Here is a 17,262-nt window from a genome sequence, read left to right as displayed (position 1 = left end):
ATTTTTGCCATGGAAAGCCATTATTGTTTATGTTTTACCCACTGAAGGCTTCTAAAATAAATAAACGTACTGTTTTCGTCAATTCGTTTTGCAATTTATTTAATATTTTTCCCATTTCTAGCGGAATTAAAAGATGTCCCACATCCAGGTAATTTTTTTTGTGACAAAAATCAACACTTCGTATAAGTAGATGCATTTTTTTCTGTTGGTTTTAAACAATATAGTTACTTCAGTATCTGGTTTTTCATTGGTATCAATATCACTGCATAATTGACTTGAAAAAAATAGGAGCAAAACACACAACTAGGTCCACATCCGGAGACACTCCCCTAATGCAGTTTAACGGATGTCAAATTAATCAAATAAAACTTCATTAAAGTAAAATTCTTCATTACAATTACTTCGAGATTTATTCCATTTTTAGTTTCTTATATATGTACGCATCCAAAACACTTACAGCTTGCTCTTGTGAACCGACTTGCGGTCCAATTGAGCATAAATGATACCTGCGGGCTTGTCCACCGGCAAGAAGACGATTTCCTCCTTCAGCTCCTCCCCCTGCACCAGCTTGGGGAACTTACTGAAGTCGAAGTTTAAGTAGTGCTTATTGGGCATAGTCATATCGATGGAGGACACCTCCGGGATGCTTTCCAGTACCAGTTTCTCCGCCAGGTAGAGCGTATTCTGCACACTGGGTGAGAATATGCCCTTCTCTGTTTCGCCCGCGAAAGTGTTGAGAATGCATTGCTTCACCTTGTTCCAGCAGAAATCGAAATCCACGCCCGTCACGGTGGAGTACTGCCAGGAAGAGCGAACCACGGTGCTGAAGATGCGGTCATGCTGATCCGGCAACGAACGGTACTCGTCGTTGACGAAGTTGACGAAGGCCGATTGGGTCGTTTTGAGCACACGTAAGTCGGTTAGACCGCTGATAACTGTGGGTGTCGTATCTAAATGGGGCATAAAGATAAGGATTTGAGATGCGACTCAATTCGTTGAAACGATCCAAATACATACCTCCTCGCTTTTGTGTAACGTCGCAGTACCGGACGGCAGTGGGGGTAAATACGAACGCATGATTGTGTAAATCCTGGTAAGGTCCCTTTCCAAAGCCCATACGGGACCACGGATATTCATCAATGTGAATCGAAACTTCATTAACGTGTGAGTATTTGTTCAAGAAGTGATCGCACAACAGAATGCCAAACTCCTCCGGTGTTTTGAGTCCATGCTTACGAGCCAATAGGTACACTGTATTTTTCTGAGAATCCGTAGCTATAATGTCGCTATTGTCACCTAAAACCAAATACTTTCATAATATGTTGATTCGTACATTTCACTCAAAACCTGCAATACCTTGCAGATAATCCTTCTGGCTGGACAGTTTCAGTTTGGTTCCCACCTCGAATTCCTTGATACTGTGAACCAACCCATTGCGTACCACGTGCAGCACCTTAACGCTATCCTTTCCATACCCGTAGTTGCTAATCTGGAAGTGGTCTGGTACTTTTTGGAATCCAGCGTCACGTGATTGCTCGACTAACTTTCTGGACATCATCTTGAACGGCGGTGCGTCAATAGTTTTCTGCTACACTAGTTGTTATGCGCGCTCTTCCGAAACGTCAGCAAACACTTTCCGTACAATTTCAACTACAAAGAATAGATTGGAAAATACCGGTTCAAGTTAGCTGAATAAACACAAATATTTTTCTTGTTAGGATTACAGTCGTTACAAACAACAAGCTCAAATATATAATAAACATATTTTTCCCATCAATGGTTGCAAAAATACGTGTGTAGCCATCTCATATGATGCGTATGTTTAAAAACGGAATTATCATATTAATATTTAAAATTAAGGACGACTGGCGATCGTCATGCGTACGGCCACACCCATTGGTGTCTGCTCTAGATGATAATCGCTCTACATGGAGACCGAGATTTCATAGGTAGGACAACACCTGTTTACAGTAACGTAGAGCTGATTTCTGAATTGATCATTGAGTAATATGGCTGATGCAATTCCTTATCACTTGGAACTTACGACTTACAAACGTAATATTTACAATTCTAGTGATGTGTCTACCGCGTGCCGTGCTAGTTTATTGGCTTTCATTGCATTTATAATATGAAAGTGAATGAGATGTTCTTACTAAACCGGTTTTCCACAGGCGAGTGACAAACTAGCCAGATCTGGTTTATGGGTTTGAGTGCAATAATTTATCATCGCTCCAAGAAGGCGGGGTTTGAAAATAATTCTTCAATTTTGTACAGAACTTCCAAACTTCAGAGGGACCAGCGAGTTGGAGAACATATCCAATATTTGGCAAAAAAGCATCGCCCCAAGTGGAACGGGTGAAAAAAATTGGAATTTGGATAAGCTCCTATGTTGCTCTGCTGATTCTTCTTCAATGACTAAACATTCCAACTCTGGAACTTGGCCTGGTTTTCAATTAAGTACATATTCAAATGTTGGACATTCAAGAAGATCCATCGGATATGTTTCAAGAAATCAACGACAACTTTACGATGACAGAAAACAGTTTTATCCGAATAAGATCTTGGAACACCATTAAACATACTGTTGTTGTTGACTTCGACTATTGTGTTGATTTTTGGGGTTTTCGATTGTGCAAGAATTACTTTGCCATCTATGGACGACCACATTGACTACACATCGATTTTGAGCGCAGTTTGACAGTAATTTTAATTTTTGAGATTTGTCGGCTATGCCGTCTGAATTATTAGAACAAATATTTAAATTTTGTCAAACTACGCTCAATATCGATTCGTAGTCAATGTGGTCGTCCATAGATTGCAAAGTAATTCCTGGACACTTGATGAAAGTTCTGTGATTCAGTTAACGGCCTTTGGACAATATTTTCTCTCAAACTTGGCCTATTGGACTGGACTTCCAAAGTAAATTTAGAATACTGAAGGTAATTATAATATAGATAGAACATTAAAATTATTCAAATCTTCCAAATGTAATTTCCAGTGATTCTACTACGATCAATGGACTTGGCTGGGCATGTTTTGGCTTACGCTGCCTGAAAAGTTATCCAAATATTTGTAGTCTTTTTTCGCTAAATATAGTAAATACACGAGAAAAACACCGTTACCGCTAGATGGATTAATCAGGGTTTTTTTTTCGTGAATAGGCGTTTCGCTTTCTGTGTCACATAGAAGACGTGACTAGTGAGGTGCCCAAGCCAATTCCAGCCTACAACGTCTACTCGACGTCACGGTATACAGAAAACAAGGTAGGCTCGTAAGAAAAATTATACTTCAAGAGTGACGTATATTTTATCGCCACATGTTGAAATACACGAGTTGGCATGCTGAAACCGTAGAGCATCGTCTCGGTTCAGCTTGTTTTAAGATAGCAGTGACGTCACATGTTTACGTTCAAACTGAATGTTTACATTCAGCGCCGTAGCGTGCGGTTGGCTAGGTTGACCCCCGCCAAGGACGCCACTCTTTAGGGGGCGCCAAAATCAATGCTCGCTCTATACGAAATATAACAAATTTATTAGTTAGGGGTCATGCAATACCAAACTGACTATGAATTGGTCCAAAAGTCTATTCCCTATTTCCAGAGACCTTCAGGATCAAGATACAGGATCAGAATATGTAAAAAATCTGAGGGTATCTTTTTGAAAAGTTATTTGACAATCATAAAGAATCATACGCACATTGTAATTGGTTATCTTTTGGTCACTATTACGGCCACTGAGGGACTTCCGGAATCGTTATGATGATGAAGAGGGTTCGATTGATGTTGGTATATCGGAGCTACTTCTAACGGCGTTGCAGTCTTGGATAATCAAAACGAATGTTTTGGATTTTCCCATCGTTTCGGCTCTGTTTCGAGTCTTCTTCAAGGGGAGAGTTTTACAAGATCTTTGGTAGAATTCTCCCCTTGAAGAAGGCTCGAAACAGAGTTGAAACGTCGAGGAAAGTCTAAAAGATTCGTTTTGATTATCACTTACGTGCCTGACCCCAAATTTCACTTAAAAATAAATTTTCAAAATGATGGTTCTCAGCAGTCTTGCATCGGCATTTGATTCTGTTTTCTGCAATCGATCACAAAATTCCTATAGTTCCAGGGCACTGGTCATCGTTCAAAAATGGACATGGTTCCTTAGATATTGAGTACTGGGGTAACCTCCTAATCCGAAAAAAATGCCACTGCCTGATCAAATCGGAAACACTTATTTCGACGTATCAAACATCATGATTTTGCAAAACAAGGTCATAGAAATTTGTTCTGAGGGTATTGGGCTCATCTGGTCATATTCTGGAATGCTCTGGAATGCTGATTCCCAGGGCGAAGTGGCCAATTTTTGATCAATTCCGAAACATGGCTTGCGACGTATCAAACTTCATGATTTTGCAGAACAAGCTAAGCGGAATGTGTTCTGAGGGAATTCAGTCCATCTGGTCACATTCCGAGACTCCCTGGAATACTCGTTCCCTAGGGAAAGTGAGCACTTTTTGATAATTATTGAAACCTGGCTTGCAACGTTTAAAACGCCATGATTTTTCAAAACAAGTCAATAGGCATTTGTTCTGAAAGTATTTGGTCATTCTGGGCACATTCCGGAGCGTCAGAACACCCTGAAATGCTGGTTCCATACGGGAAGTGGACACTTTTTAATCAATTCCGAAACCTATCTTGCGATGTACCAAACTTCATGATTTTGCAAAACAAATCCATAGGAATGTGTTCTGAGGGTATTTGGTCCATCTGGTCACATTCAGGAATGATTCTGGAACCTGGCTTGCAACGTATAAAACTTCATGATGTTGCATAATAAATCAATAGGCATTTGTTCTGATTTATCACAATAGATCTAATAAATGGTCGCAGTGATTAGAATACACAACAAAGAAAAAAAATTGTTCTGAAAGTATTTGGTCATTCTGGTCACATTCCGGGGCGTCCTGGAATGTTGGTTCCATGGGGGAAGTGGCCACTTTTTAATCAATTCTATCGTATCGACGTACCAATCATCATGATTTTGCTAATTAAGTCCATAGGAATGTATTCTAAGAGTTTCTGGTCTCTCTCTCTGGTCATATTCCAGAACACCCTGGAATGCTGGTTTCCTGGGGGAAGTGACCACCTTTTTGATCATTACTGAAACCTGGCTTGCGACATATCAAACTTCATCATTTTGCAAAACAAGTCAATAGAAATTTGTTCAGAGGGTATTTGGTCATTCTAGTCACATTCCGGGACGCCCTGGAATGTTGGTTCCCTGGGAGAAGTAACCACTTTGTGATCAATTCCGAAACCTGTCTTGCGACGTATCAAACTTCATGATTTTGCAAATCAAGTTTATAGGAATGTGTTCTGAGAGCATTTGCTCAATCTGGTTGGATTCCGGAACACCCTGGAATGCAGCCAGGTTTCAGTATTGATCAAAAAGTGGCCACTTCCTCCAGGGAAACAGCAACCCAGGATGCTTCGGAATATGACAAGAAAACTTCCTGAAGACTTGTTTTGCAAAATCATGAAGTTTGATACGTCGCAAGACAGGTTTCGGAATTGATTAAAAGTATATTGAATTGATTAAAAAATATTTGAAAAATAACCACTTTCCCCAGGAAACCAGCATTCCAGAGCGTCCCGGAATGCGACCAGATAGACCAAATACCATTAGAACAAATTCCTATGAATTTGTTTTGCAAAATCATGAAGTTTGAACGTCGCAAGCCAGATTTCAGGAATACGACCAGATGGACCAAATAAACTCAAAACTCATTCCTATAGACTTGTTCATAGATCAACCAAATACCCTCAGAACAAAAATTCCTATGGACTTGTTTTGCAAAATCATGAAGTTTGATACGTCGCAAGACAGGTTTCAGAAATAATCAAAAAGTGGCCACTTCCCCCATGAAACTAACATTCCAAGGGACCCGGAATGTGACCAGAATGACCAAATACCCTCAGAACAAATTCATATGGACTTGATTTGTAAAATCATGAAGTTTTATACGTCGCAAGCCAGGTTTCAGTAATGATCAAAAAGTGGCCACTCCCCCCAGGAAAGTAGCATTCCAGGGTGTTCCGGAATGTAACCAGATGAACCAAATACCCTCAGAACACATTCCCATTGACTTGATTTGCAAAGTCATGAGGATTTATATGTCGCAAGACAGGTTTCAGAATTCAAAACCAAAAAGTGGCCACTTCCCCTAAGGAACCAACATTCCAGAGCACCCCGAAATGTGACCAGATGGACCAAATACCGTCAGAATAAATTCCTATCGACTTGTATTGCAGAAATTACGTTAAATTGGGGGTCAGGTACATAAGTGTTATTCAAAACTGCACCGCCGTTAGAAGTTTCTCCGGGAATCGTTATGTTTACCAGCAGTAAAAATTGAATAGCGAAGAAATGATTAAGCATTTCCATGTGGTTTCCTTCAAGGACTACATTCATTACAAACCGATAGACCAAATTCCGAAGGACCTTTTTCCTTCCGTAACTGATACCAGGAATAATGGTTAGGAATAATGGTGCGGTAAGACGCGCGGCTACAAAGCAAGACCATGCTGAGGGTGGCTGGGTTCGATTCCCGGTGCTGGGCTAGGCAATTTTCGAATTGGAAATTGTCTCGACTTCCCTGGGCATAAAAGTATCATCGTGTTAGCCTCATGATATACGAATGCAAAAATGGTAACTTGGCTTAGAAACCCCGTAGTTAATAACTGTGGAAGTGCTTAATGAACACTAAGCTGCGAGGCGGCTCTGTCCCAGTGTGGGAATGTAATGCCAATAAGAAGAAGTAGAAGGTTAGGGGTTTGTTGAGAATTGAGATAAATTTGCTTGTTTAATAAAAAAAAGAACTCCATGTAGTCCGAATAATAATATAGTTTCATCGGCATTTCCATCGATGGATTTCGGTAACTTCTAAATATTTGCTTTCTTAGAACAAGGCCATTACAAATATTTAATTAACTTTTTGTCCTACTGGTCTCCGAAAGGTCAAGGGGGGGGGGGAATAATAAAAAATAAATATTAAAATGAAAAAAATCAAAAAACTCCTCGGATTTGTTAAAGAATATTTTGGAAACCCTCAAAATTATCCGAATTTTATTTTGTTGCCCCCTCAAAATATTTTTTTTAGGCAAAAAAAATCCCTGGGGGGGGAAGAGACAAAATAGTTCTTAAATATTTGTATCGGCCTAATAAGTGGTGCAATAATTGATTGCAGAAGAATATACGTAATGCCTATCTGTGTTCATTATGGATTTTACTTTTTTTTCTTCAATACAGTGAACTCTCCTTTACTCGATATTGAAGGGACCATTGAGTTAGGAAGATATCGAGATAGAGGACACATTTTGTTTTCCAAAATTTAAAACAATTTTTTAACTTGTAGAAATATGGTTTAGGGTCACTCGACTGAATGCCATTTAGCCGAATTCCGTTTGGCCCAATAGTTAAAATTGATTTCCTTATCAAGTGAATTGAGGAGTGAGATGCTTGAAATGAACAGTGAAAAGTGAGAAATGAAATGCTCGAAGTCAGCACTCTCACTTTTTACCTTCCACGCTTCTCACTTAGCAGTTCTTATTTCACAAATTTTCACTTCTAACTTCTCAAGGAAATCAGGAAGGAAGGAGAAGGAATGATGAGAAGAAATAAAGATTGAACTAATAATATATATTATAAAGAACTTTTCACCTTTCACTTCTCAAACTTATCACTTCTATCTTCTGACCTCTCACTTTTCACTTCTCACTTCTCAAATCATACTACTCACTTCTCACTATCTTTAACTTCTTACTTACTTCTTTCTTTTTACTTCTCATTTTTCATCTTTACTTCTCAAATGCTTCACTTGTAACTTCTCACTTCTCACTTTTTACTTCTCCATTCTTATTTCTCACTTCTAAATCGATCTAATAAAAATAAAAAATAAACTTTTTACTTCTCACTTCTCAATTTTTACTTCATACTTCTTACTTCTCACTTCTTACTTTTCACAATTTACTTTTCACTGTTTACTTTTCTCTTCTCACTTTTCTTTACACACTCCACTGCACTTCACACTTCATACTTTGTATTTGTAACTTTTTACTTTTCGCTTCTCACTTCTTACTCCTACTTTTCACTGCTCATTATTCCGCTTTTTTCACTTCTCATTTCACAGTTCTCACTTCTCAAATTTCTCACTTCCAACTTCTCAATTCTTACTTCTCACTTTTAACTTATCATTTATCACTTTTCACTATTCACTTCCTGTTTCTTATTATGACATGTGCGAATTGTCTCATTCTTCACTTCTCGCTGCACATTCCATGTGATTCCTACTCATTACTCATAATGTAAGTTTTTTTTTACTTTTCGGCCAAATTTGGCCAAATGGTCCGACATTGTATACATTGTACATGTGAACTGATTCTGACCACATCGAGTTAGCGAGGTGAATATGCTTTTGGAAATTATTTCGACTTAGAGAATATCGAGAAAGGGAGGTATCGACTTACTTTCAAGGGACCTTGAATTTCATCGGTAAGAGAAAATATCGAGTTACAGAACATCGAGTTAGAGAGAGTTCACTGTATGTTTCAATCATATCCAGAGTTGGACTTTTTCTTTACCCTCCTGCCTTCAAAGGCGCTTTCGGCCATCGACTAAACCACATCAGAGTTGCATTTAGTTAATTTATCTAGTTATGTGCATAAGTGCTTTCAATACAGAATTGAATTTTCCAACAACTCCAACTTAATCCAACAATAATAGCCATTCCAATTCCAGATTTTGGTTTCTTCAAACCACTGACCAAGCCACGTCAGATTTTGAAAAAAAAAATGTTCTTTGGTTTTGCGTAAATTCTCCTTACCGCTTTAAAAATTGTCGATAATAAATTACAGAGGATTACAAAAACCAAAACCATAACCAAGCCACACTTCAAAACTCCCCCCTAAAAGAGGTAGCGTCATCCTGAACATTTTTACCATCTACTCTCTGGAACTACTATTCCCCTTGTTTGAAAAAGCTTGAATTTTATTGAAAATTGACCGAAAATGAGCTGTTTCAAGACAAAATTTTCAAAACGACTTATCTGCTTTTGTAAACAAAGATTGAAACGTCGATTTGACGAATCTTATAGGACTCCCACGCAAATCAACACCATCAATAGGTAGCTGAAGGTTTCTGCTACCTGTTGGTGGTGTTGGTTTGCGTGGGGGTGCTATCAGATTTGTCAAATCGACGTTTTAATCTTTGTTTACAAAAGCAGATAAGTCGTTTTGAAAATTTTGTCTTGAGTTTCAAGTAGTCAAGATTCGTCCCGGCAGTTTAAAGGTTAAAATAAGTTCGTTGATTACTACAGTGATATTGAACGATTTGCCAATAAAAGGAGGGTGCCCGAATTTAGCATTTCTTTTGGAATGTGATGGAGAAAAATATTGAATCTCAAAAAAAAGAAATAAATTTACTGTCTGAATACACATTACAACTCACTTTTTCGGTTAAATTCATTAGCGTAATTAAGGGGGAGCTTAGTCATCCCTAGAGAAAAATTTGCCCTCTATGATTTGAAAAGTTAGTTAGCAATGATATCAATTTTCAACATATAGCATAATGAAATCATGAAGAAGTTTGAAGACAAAAGAGTTATCTCCCATATTCACCCTATCATAATGAAATGAGTGGTCAAATGAGCTTGTTTCTCATTTCTGAGAAAGATTCCTGTGTGGTAGTGAAATTGCACTTGGTGTTAATTATGAAAAGGTAATATCTAATTAATTTAAAAGCATCAAAGTAAGCTTGATATGAACAACAACGGAGAGCCACCAAAATATCAATCAAAGCAATCGTGGTACTTCGCCAGCAGTCAAAGACATGTAGTCAACCATCACGGACTGGAGTGACAGTTTATCAGCAGACTTCCGCTTGCCTAGCAGCATGATAATCTCCACAATTCCCAACAGTATTCGAAAAGAATTCTCATCAGAATCCGAGAGGAATTCCCATCAGAATCCGAGACGAATTTTCATTTGAATCTCTGAAGAATTGCTTCCAGAATCATCGAAGTATTCCAACCGGAATCCAGAAGAAATCACACTGAATACCTTTTGGTGTCGTTGTTGGGGATACCCTTCATAATCCATGGAGGATTTGCTTCAGAATCTCACGTTGATATTCTTCGAAATTCCTCCGGACTCGTTCGAAGATTTATTTCAGAATCATTCAGATATTTGCTAGGAATTCCTAGGCGATTTTCGACGTTTTTCATCGGAATCCCTCAACGATTTGCTTCGGAATCCTCGACGATCGGAATCCCTCTGACGATTTTCTTCAAAAACCCGAAACCATTCGACGATTCGCTTCAGAATACATCGACGGCTTACTTCGGAATTCCTCGAAGATTTAGTTTTGACACCCTCGACGATGTACGAATCCGAAACGAATTTCTTCGGAATAACTCGACGATTTACTTCGAAATTCTTCTTCGATGATTTGCCGCGGAATCCCTCGAAAATTTGATTCGAAATCAATTACATCCCTGAAGGATTCCCTTTGAAATCACTGGAGGATTCTTTACGGAATTCCTGGAGAATTATTTCGGAGTCCCTCGACTATTTGCTTAGGTATCCCTCGACTGGTATGGTATCCTAAAGGAGGACATGTCCTCCTTTTTTATTAAAAATTAGATGTCTTCCTTTTGCACTAAAATGTCCTCCTTTTAAGAAATTTTGAGAAAAAAGTTGCACCAATAACTTTTTTTTAGATATTCTAGTTTAATAAACAAAATTACAACGGAGATCCATTGGCAATGGCAAATAAAACGTGACAAACGATTGTTTTTTACTTTTTTATCGGAAATATTTTGCTTCAAGTTTTCGAATAAAATAAATGTAAATATCAAAAATTAAATGCGTGAGTTACAATAATACAGGTGTCGAAGAAGAATCGGAATTGTGAGAGATGGATAAGAAAAAAAGGAAAAAGCTTCTCTAGATTTTACACAAGTAAACATCGAATTGCCTTTTGAACACATGTAACACAAAATACGTTTCTTGAAAATGTGAGGAAAAGGGCAGCCGTCATGTCATGCCTAGAATAGATTAGAAATCCGAAATAATCTGAACTATTTTGAGTATCTTCAGTCCAAATCTTAACGGTTTCAAATTTCTTGAGAACTTTGTGGACTTCTCATACAATTAACGGTATAATTTTCCTTCACATGTCTTAAGACCAGTACGCTGCTGATACGGAATTGGTTTACGGAAAATTTGATCAAATTACCAAAGTAAATTTGAATTACAAAATATTTTTCCGTTAGAAAAAGCTGCATTTCCTTTACCCTGCAGGCATTATTAGCATTACGAAATTTTCTCTACTTGCTAGATCCGTACTGCTCACGGACTTTCAGTAGCAGAATCATTCCGTGATCATTCCGTATCCTATCTATCTAGCCTTTAAATAGTAATTCTCAATGGCATGTGATCTACTAAGCATCTTGTGTTCGGTCCTAATAGAACCTAATGTTCGGTAAGTAATCTATTGCTAAATGTTCAGAATTGTATGCAATGATTCTTCCGAAAATTCTGTGGAATATCGTTGAAAATGCTAAAAATGCTAAGACCTTCCCATTATAAAGGTGGTGCTTGCAGTTTATAACTGGAAAGTGCTTATTATAGAAAAGAGTCGGAAATGGAGATGAAATGTTAATAAAGTAGAAAAAGAAGTCGTATTTGCCTCGACTTTCAAAAACTTCTTCCAATAAACTTTAGTGTGCAAAACTCTAACAAATATTATATTCTTAATCATATTGAAAACTTAAAATCGATGTCCTCCTTTTCAACCAAATGTCCTCCTTTTCCACTAAGACTCTGGTAATTTGTACTCCTTTAGAAAAAAAATGATATGGTCAACCTACCCTCGACAGATTGCTTCAGAGTCCTTCGACGATTTGCTTCTACATCCCTGGAGCATTCATGTTGGAATCCCTTGAAAACTCCTGTCTGAGTTCCAGGAATATTCCAGCCAGACTTCCTGGAGGATTCCATTCAGAATCTCTGGAAGATTCCATGGAATCCATGAAATATTTCCGTCCGATTCTCTGGAACATTCCCGTCCGAATCCCTGGAGGATTCCAGACGACATCCCGGGAGGATTTGGAATCCAAGGAACATCGCGAGCGCCAGTGGCGTAGCCAGAAAATTGGTCTGGAGGGGGTTTTCTGAACATTTTTTAAATTCGAGAAGGTTCGAAAAAAAATTCTTCTGAAAAATTTGTCTCTGGGGCGGGTTTTATGTCCAAAACCACCCCCGTGGCTATGCCACTGGCGAGCGCTAATACAGATGCAATAGCCATACGCTATCAATTCGAGTCGTTGTAGCATTCATTCGTACCAAATCGTAAGCTCAGGAGAAACGTTCTACATAGTGGATCCTGCGATGATGAACGGAATTACTTGCCGTGTCCCTATCCCAAAATTGAATACAACACTGTCTTTATCCTCTGCCAATAGTGACAAATACATCTTTTGTTGTACTCTTTTGCTGTTTTCAAAACGTTTCGGAAAAACTTGAAAGTCTGAAATGGATTGAGGATCGAATGAAAAGAATTTACAAATCTCCAGGACGATTTGGAGAACCTGAGAAGTGGTGTATGTGAGCACTGGTAGTCAAAGATTAATAATTATATGACATTGAAGTGCGAATCCCGTAACAGCGAGCTTGGTTCCTTGGTTCTTGCGTTTGAAATACTATATAAGAAACAAATCCCTATTGTAGTATATGAAGCCTTTAATTATCAACTGAAGAATGCTAATAAGTGTAATAAGTTGAAAGGCAGACCAACTTCTAGTTGGTCTATTGGAACAAAAGCTACTAGGGTATCTGTTCCTATATCAATAACAATAAGCCAATGCGCATATGAAATGCATTTATTTCTCACCCAATAATCAAGAAACATGAGAATAATTATGCTCGGCTCACGTCATTTTTAATTGATAACAATTTGGTAACTTCAAAAATGAAATTGTTATCACAATTTAGAAGTATTTAGCTAAAAAACATTATCACTGCCATGCACCTATTTCAATAACATTCAAAAAAAGTTAATCCTATGCCTGTACCTATATCAATAATACTGTTTCCAACATAAAATACGCACACTATTACTTGTGTGTATACGTAACGATATGATTGCAGTGATGCCGAATTCTTCAATGTTTTGTATTTGAGTTGAAATATAATTACAAAATTCCAGTTTTCGTTGTAGTTTTCCAACTTATCAGTTTAATTTTATGTTTGTCATGGCTTATCTCTTCGATATACCTTGTTTTACAAACATAAGAGTTGAATTTCACAGTAAAAGTTCATTTAAGCATTTTGAAATAAAAATCTAGGTCGGCAACCCTTGCCGATGCTGCAAACCATGTAAATAGTTTGGAATACGGACAAGAATAATTTAGACGTTGTTCGAAATAAACCTATATCAAACTATAGGAAATCGCGTTAGTTTTTCAAGTATGATTATATTTATAGTGAAATTGTGATGTGCTCTATGTGTTTTGAAGTGTATTTTGAAAGGATTCATTCATTTTAGCTTGAAATTGAATGGAAAACAACGGCGTGAAATGAGATGAATCTGCTAGTAGCAATCGAGCAGTGCATCAAATCAACAGTTCAGAGGTAGGAAAGTGAAAATGAATGTGTTTTATAATTTTGTTTTTAATAATTTGAGTCTTGTGAACTAAAACATTACTCAAACGGAATTTTAAATAATATTCCAAAAATTGGAGAAGATGGTCTATTCATTATTGTGTACATACGATGTGAGAAATTGTTATCAAATTGATTTTTTATTTGGTTTATCGACGGTTGAGATTAATATACGGGCTGTTATTAATATGGGAACAGATACCCTAGAATGCTCGGAATTGGAGGACGAGCGCTTTGGAAATATGGCCGGCGCCTCACTTGGCACAAATCTCGAAAAATAGTCATTGATAACACGCTTGATAAACATGTTTTCCGCTTCGGCTGTCTCATGTTTTCTAGGATTTGTGGTTCTACAATCGTGAGATAGACAAAGTTTTTTTTTATGAAATCATGGGGATTCTTAATATGTTTCCAGACATTTGAACATATTCATAAAATTCGATGGAGATTGATGATGTTATTGAATTTTGTTACATATTTATGAGTTTTGCATTTATTATTTTTTATCATTACATTACACTTTTGAATGAATTTCTATCGTTCCGTAATAGTCTTACGAAATAGTAAACGAATTACATAGCTCTTTAAAAATAAATTTATAAAAATCATAGATCTATGGTCCAATGGACTACGTTGTAAGTTTCAATCCTCATTCTAGTGATCAGGTACTCATTACAATGTTTTGTACAACCGATGCCAATAATCCAATCGGTAAAGGCTCAGTTTTAACATTGCGGTGGGGCGGGTTTGATTCCCGGTCTAGTTGAGCAGTTGAGGGGATATTTCTGCTTCTCTGGTCATACATGAGCTATAGGCTCAGTTCGTCAGTACAAGCTTTTGTAATAATAGTCAAAGGGAAAATCCACAAAGTGCGTCAAGCAAAAATGATCAATTTTCAACCTTAAGCTTTTTGTATTGAATCTCTAAAAAAATGGAATGAATCGTTGAAACTTATTGAAAACTCTCAGCAGTGATGTTCTTAATGACCGGACCCAAAAAGTTCATAGAAGAAGCGGAAATCGATGATGGAATTTTTTAACTTTTCAATGATGATGAAACATGTGCACTTTAGGATTGCATTTTGAACCATCATAATACACGGGATAATACTCTAATTGCGTTTTGTCTACTGCAATTACTGTGATAAGCAGTTCATCTTATTTTCACCTTAAATATTGTTTATCATATACACACTTCTACAATTCTAGCCTTTGTCGAATGGAATGTTTTCACGTCCCTAATTCATTTTGATAAGGAGCAGTTTTAATCGGTTCAGAGCATGTTTATTGCTCTGCGTTAATCACAAGCCACATATCATCACTGATCCACCATTCATTCAAATACCGTTTGTCACGTATACCACAGTTCCACATATTTTAGGACATTTTTATCAGCTTTAAGCATGCTCATTGGACGTCAACGATCAATTTTCTTCTGATTCTTTATTCACCCTTCCTCATAACTTCAAAACTCCATTCAGCTGACCTTCGCTTTAACTGTACCTTCATCAGGTTTGCTCCTATCTTAACATTTCAATTCACTTACACTTTCCACTCTTCGTCCTATTCGTTTTCTTTCAATTCACCACTTTCTTCCTTGCTTCTTGAGATTCGGACTACCCGCTTGAGCAACGTTCCCGTCAACGGCTACAACTGGACTGCTGCATCCCGTTCGTCATCTTAAATTCTTAACGAGCTCGCGGCAGCTCTCATTCGGTTTGGACCAACAGCATTCAACGCATATCAGCATCAGTTCATCCGTTACCACACTTTTGTGGACCGGCAATGATTACGGCGATGGGCGCATTGCCGTGCGCAGCCGCATCCCGCCTCATCTCGTCCTCATCTTATAGTGCCTTCGCTACCATAATCACAACAAAACTGCCCCCCTCCCCCCTTGCCTAACTTGTTGTCCGGCGGGGTCCGATCAAGTGTGTGCGCAATCTTCCCTTTTTTGAAGAGCGGAGCGCTGATCAACAATCTTCGTGACGTGAGATGGTTTGGTAGTTGCTACGTCTGCAACATCTATCAGCTTGAGTTTGTTCAAGGGATTTCATCAGTGGAAAGGATTAGAATCGGTTTATGCTGGATTTGATGTTATCAATGTTCAACCTGCTTTGGGAAACAAGCATCGTTCGTAGAAAAAGATTGTGCAACAAATGGGATGTTTTGTATGCAATCACAGTAATGATCACCATTTATAAGGTTAAGAACAGTAGTGAAGCGAATCTGCAGAAGTGAAAGAGACAATAAATAAATTAACTGATTATTATATGTATTATTTTAGGCAAATATAATTAGGAGGGCATGTTAGAACACGCACGTTTCAGACAGGCATATGGAGTAAAATCTTTCTAGGTCGTGATACGCATATCTATACAGTGTACAACAGTAATGATAAAAAAAAAATATTTTGAGCTTTTAGTGTAATGTCCTCACTGTTTCGTACTATCCCCACCATTGGATAGTACTGGACTGAGGTCGAAATACGTATCTGTAAAAAATACAATCTAAAGAATATCTAAAGCGAAAATTATGCCATATCAACAATAAGACCCAATTTGGTATAAACGACAAATTAAGAACTTAAAAACTCGCAAGCCTAAGGCACACAAAATTTACAAAAATCATAAAAGTAATAAAATCTATTTATGACTTTATAAACACTTTTGCTACATCCTACAGAAATTGTACGCTAGAGCTTAGGCTACTTTTACTTGTCAAAAAACTTATCAATAGCTTCAATGATAAGGATAAATTAGAAATATTTATAACAAAAATAATAAACAAAACATTGATTGGAGGGGCGAGGGAGATCTACTGACTGAAACGCTAGAATTTGTACAAATTTAGATCCGTGAATGTTGTGCACTATAACACTATGATTATTTATTTATTTTCAGACTAAGGCACCGTCCAGGTCTCGTGTCCGTAGAACTACTGGTTTAGTGAGCGTTTTGTAGATAGTCGGTCGGAGTCCAAAATAGGTACAATTTCCTACCACGATGCTTCTTTGAATTTCTCTGCTTGTATAGACGAATCCAAGTAAAAATAAGAAGAAGACACACGACGGTGTTAACTTTGACAGATCCTGCAGCACAGTATAGGGAGATCATTTTAAAATGCTTATAATAAATTCTAGACAAAATGTAATAAAAATTTGATTGATGTACGGAAAAAGTTCTGAATTACGTATCTGGAAGCTTATCTCAATTTTTTGAATACTCTCCAAAAATGTATCTATCATACAATTCGGAACTTTTTCCGTTCCATACATCAATCAGATTTTAATTACATTTTGTCTAGAATTTATTATAAGCATTTTGACATGATCTCCATATGCTGTGCTGTAGGATCTGTCAAAGCTAACACCGTCGTGTGTCTTCTTCTTATTTTTACTTGGATTCGTCTAGTCACCAGTGAGACCAAGTACATGAATTTTTCAACCACCTCGATTTCATAACAACCGATACAAACAAACTCGTGATGGAAGGCTTATATTGATCTCTCTTTAGCCTCCTTCTATCATGTACTCCGTCTTCAACGTACTGATGACTAGTC

General features: G+C 37.6%; 1 protein-coding gene across 2 annotated transcripts; it reads right to left on the bottom strand.

The window, feature by feature from the left end:
- Positions 1–379: 379 nt before the first annotated feature.
- On the bottom strand, positions 380–15,385 carry LOC134204171 (uricase-like). Of its 2 annotated transcripts, none has more exons than XM_062678996.1 (4): positions 15,248–15,385; positions 1,357–1,650; positions 1,018–1,296; positions 380–950 (listed from the first exon to the last, which is right to left on the bottom strand). In XM_062678996.1, exons 2-4 carry the CDS (start codon positions 1,556–1,558, stop codon positions 454–456), a joined length of 978 nt encoding a protein of 325 aa, XP_062534980.1. In that variant the 5' UTR covers positions 1,559–1,650; positions 15,248–15,385; the 3' UTR covers positions 380–453. The 2 variants fall into 2 exon arrangements, with proteins under 2 accessions (XP_062534980.1, XP_062534981.1); XM_062678997.1 differs by having other exon boundaries at positions 15,205–15,336.
- Between the last annotated feature and the right edge of the window lie 1,877 nt (positions 15,386–17,262).

Source organism: Armigeres subalbatus, unplaced genomic scaffold (genome assembly GCF_024139115.2).
Source record: "Armigeres subalbatus isolate Guangzhou_Male unplaced genomic scaffold, GZ_Asu_2 Contig435, whole genome shotgun sequence".
Classification (NCBI taxonomy): domain Eukaryota; kingdom Metazoa; phylum Arthropoda; class Insecta; order Diptera; family Culicidae; genus Armigeres; species Armigeres subalbatus.
The sequence above is the reverse complement of the archived record's forward strand: the minus strand, read 5'-3'. Positions and strand labels throughout refer to the sequence as shown.

What these genes read in the sequence shown, in the direction of transcription:
- LOC134204171 (XM_062678996.1), bottom strand. Translation starts at nt 1,558, where the DNA reads ATGATGTCCAGAAAGTTAGTCGAGCAATCACGTGACGCTGGATTCCAA. An exon ending in CCAGAAGGATTATCTGCAAG is followed by an intron (nt 1,297 to 1,356) that starts GTATTGCAGGTT and finishes ATTTGGTTTTAG; the next exon opens with GTGACAATAGCGACATTATA. An exon ending in CGTTACACAAAAGCGAGGAG is followed by an intron (nt 951 to 1,017) that starts GTATGTATTTGG and finishes TGCCCCATTTAG; the next exon opens with ATACGACACCCACAGTTATC.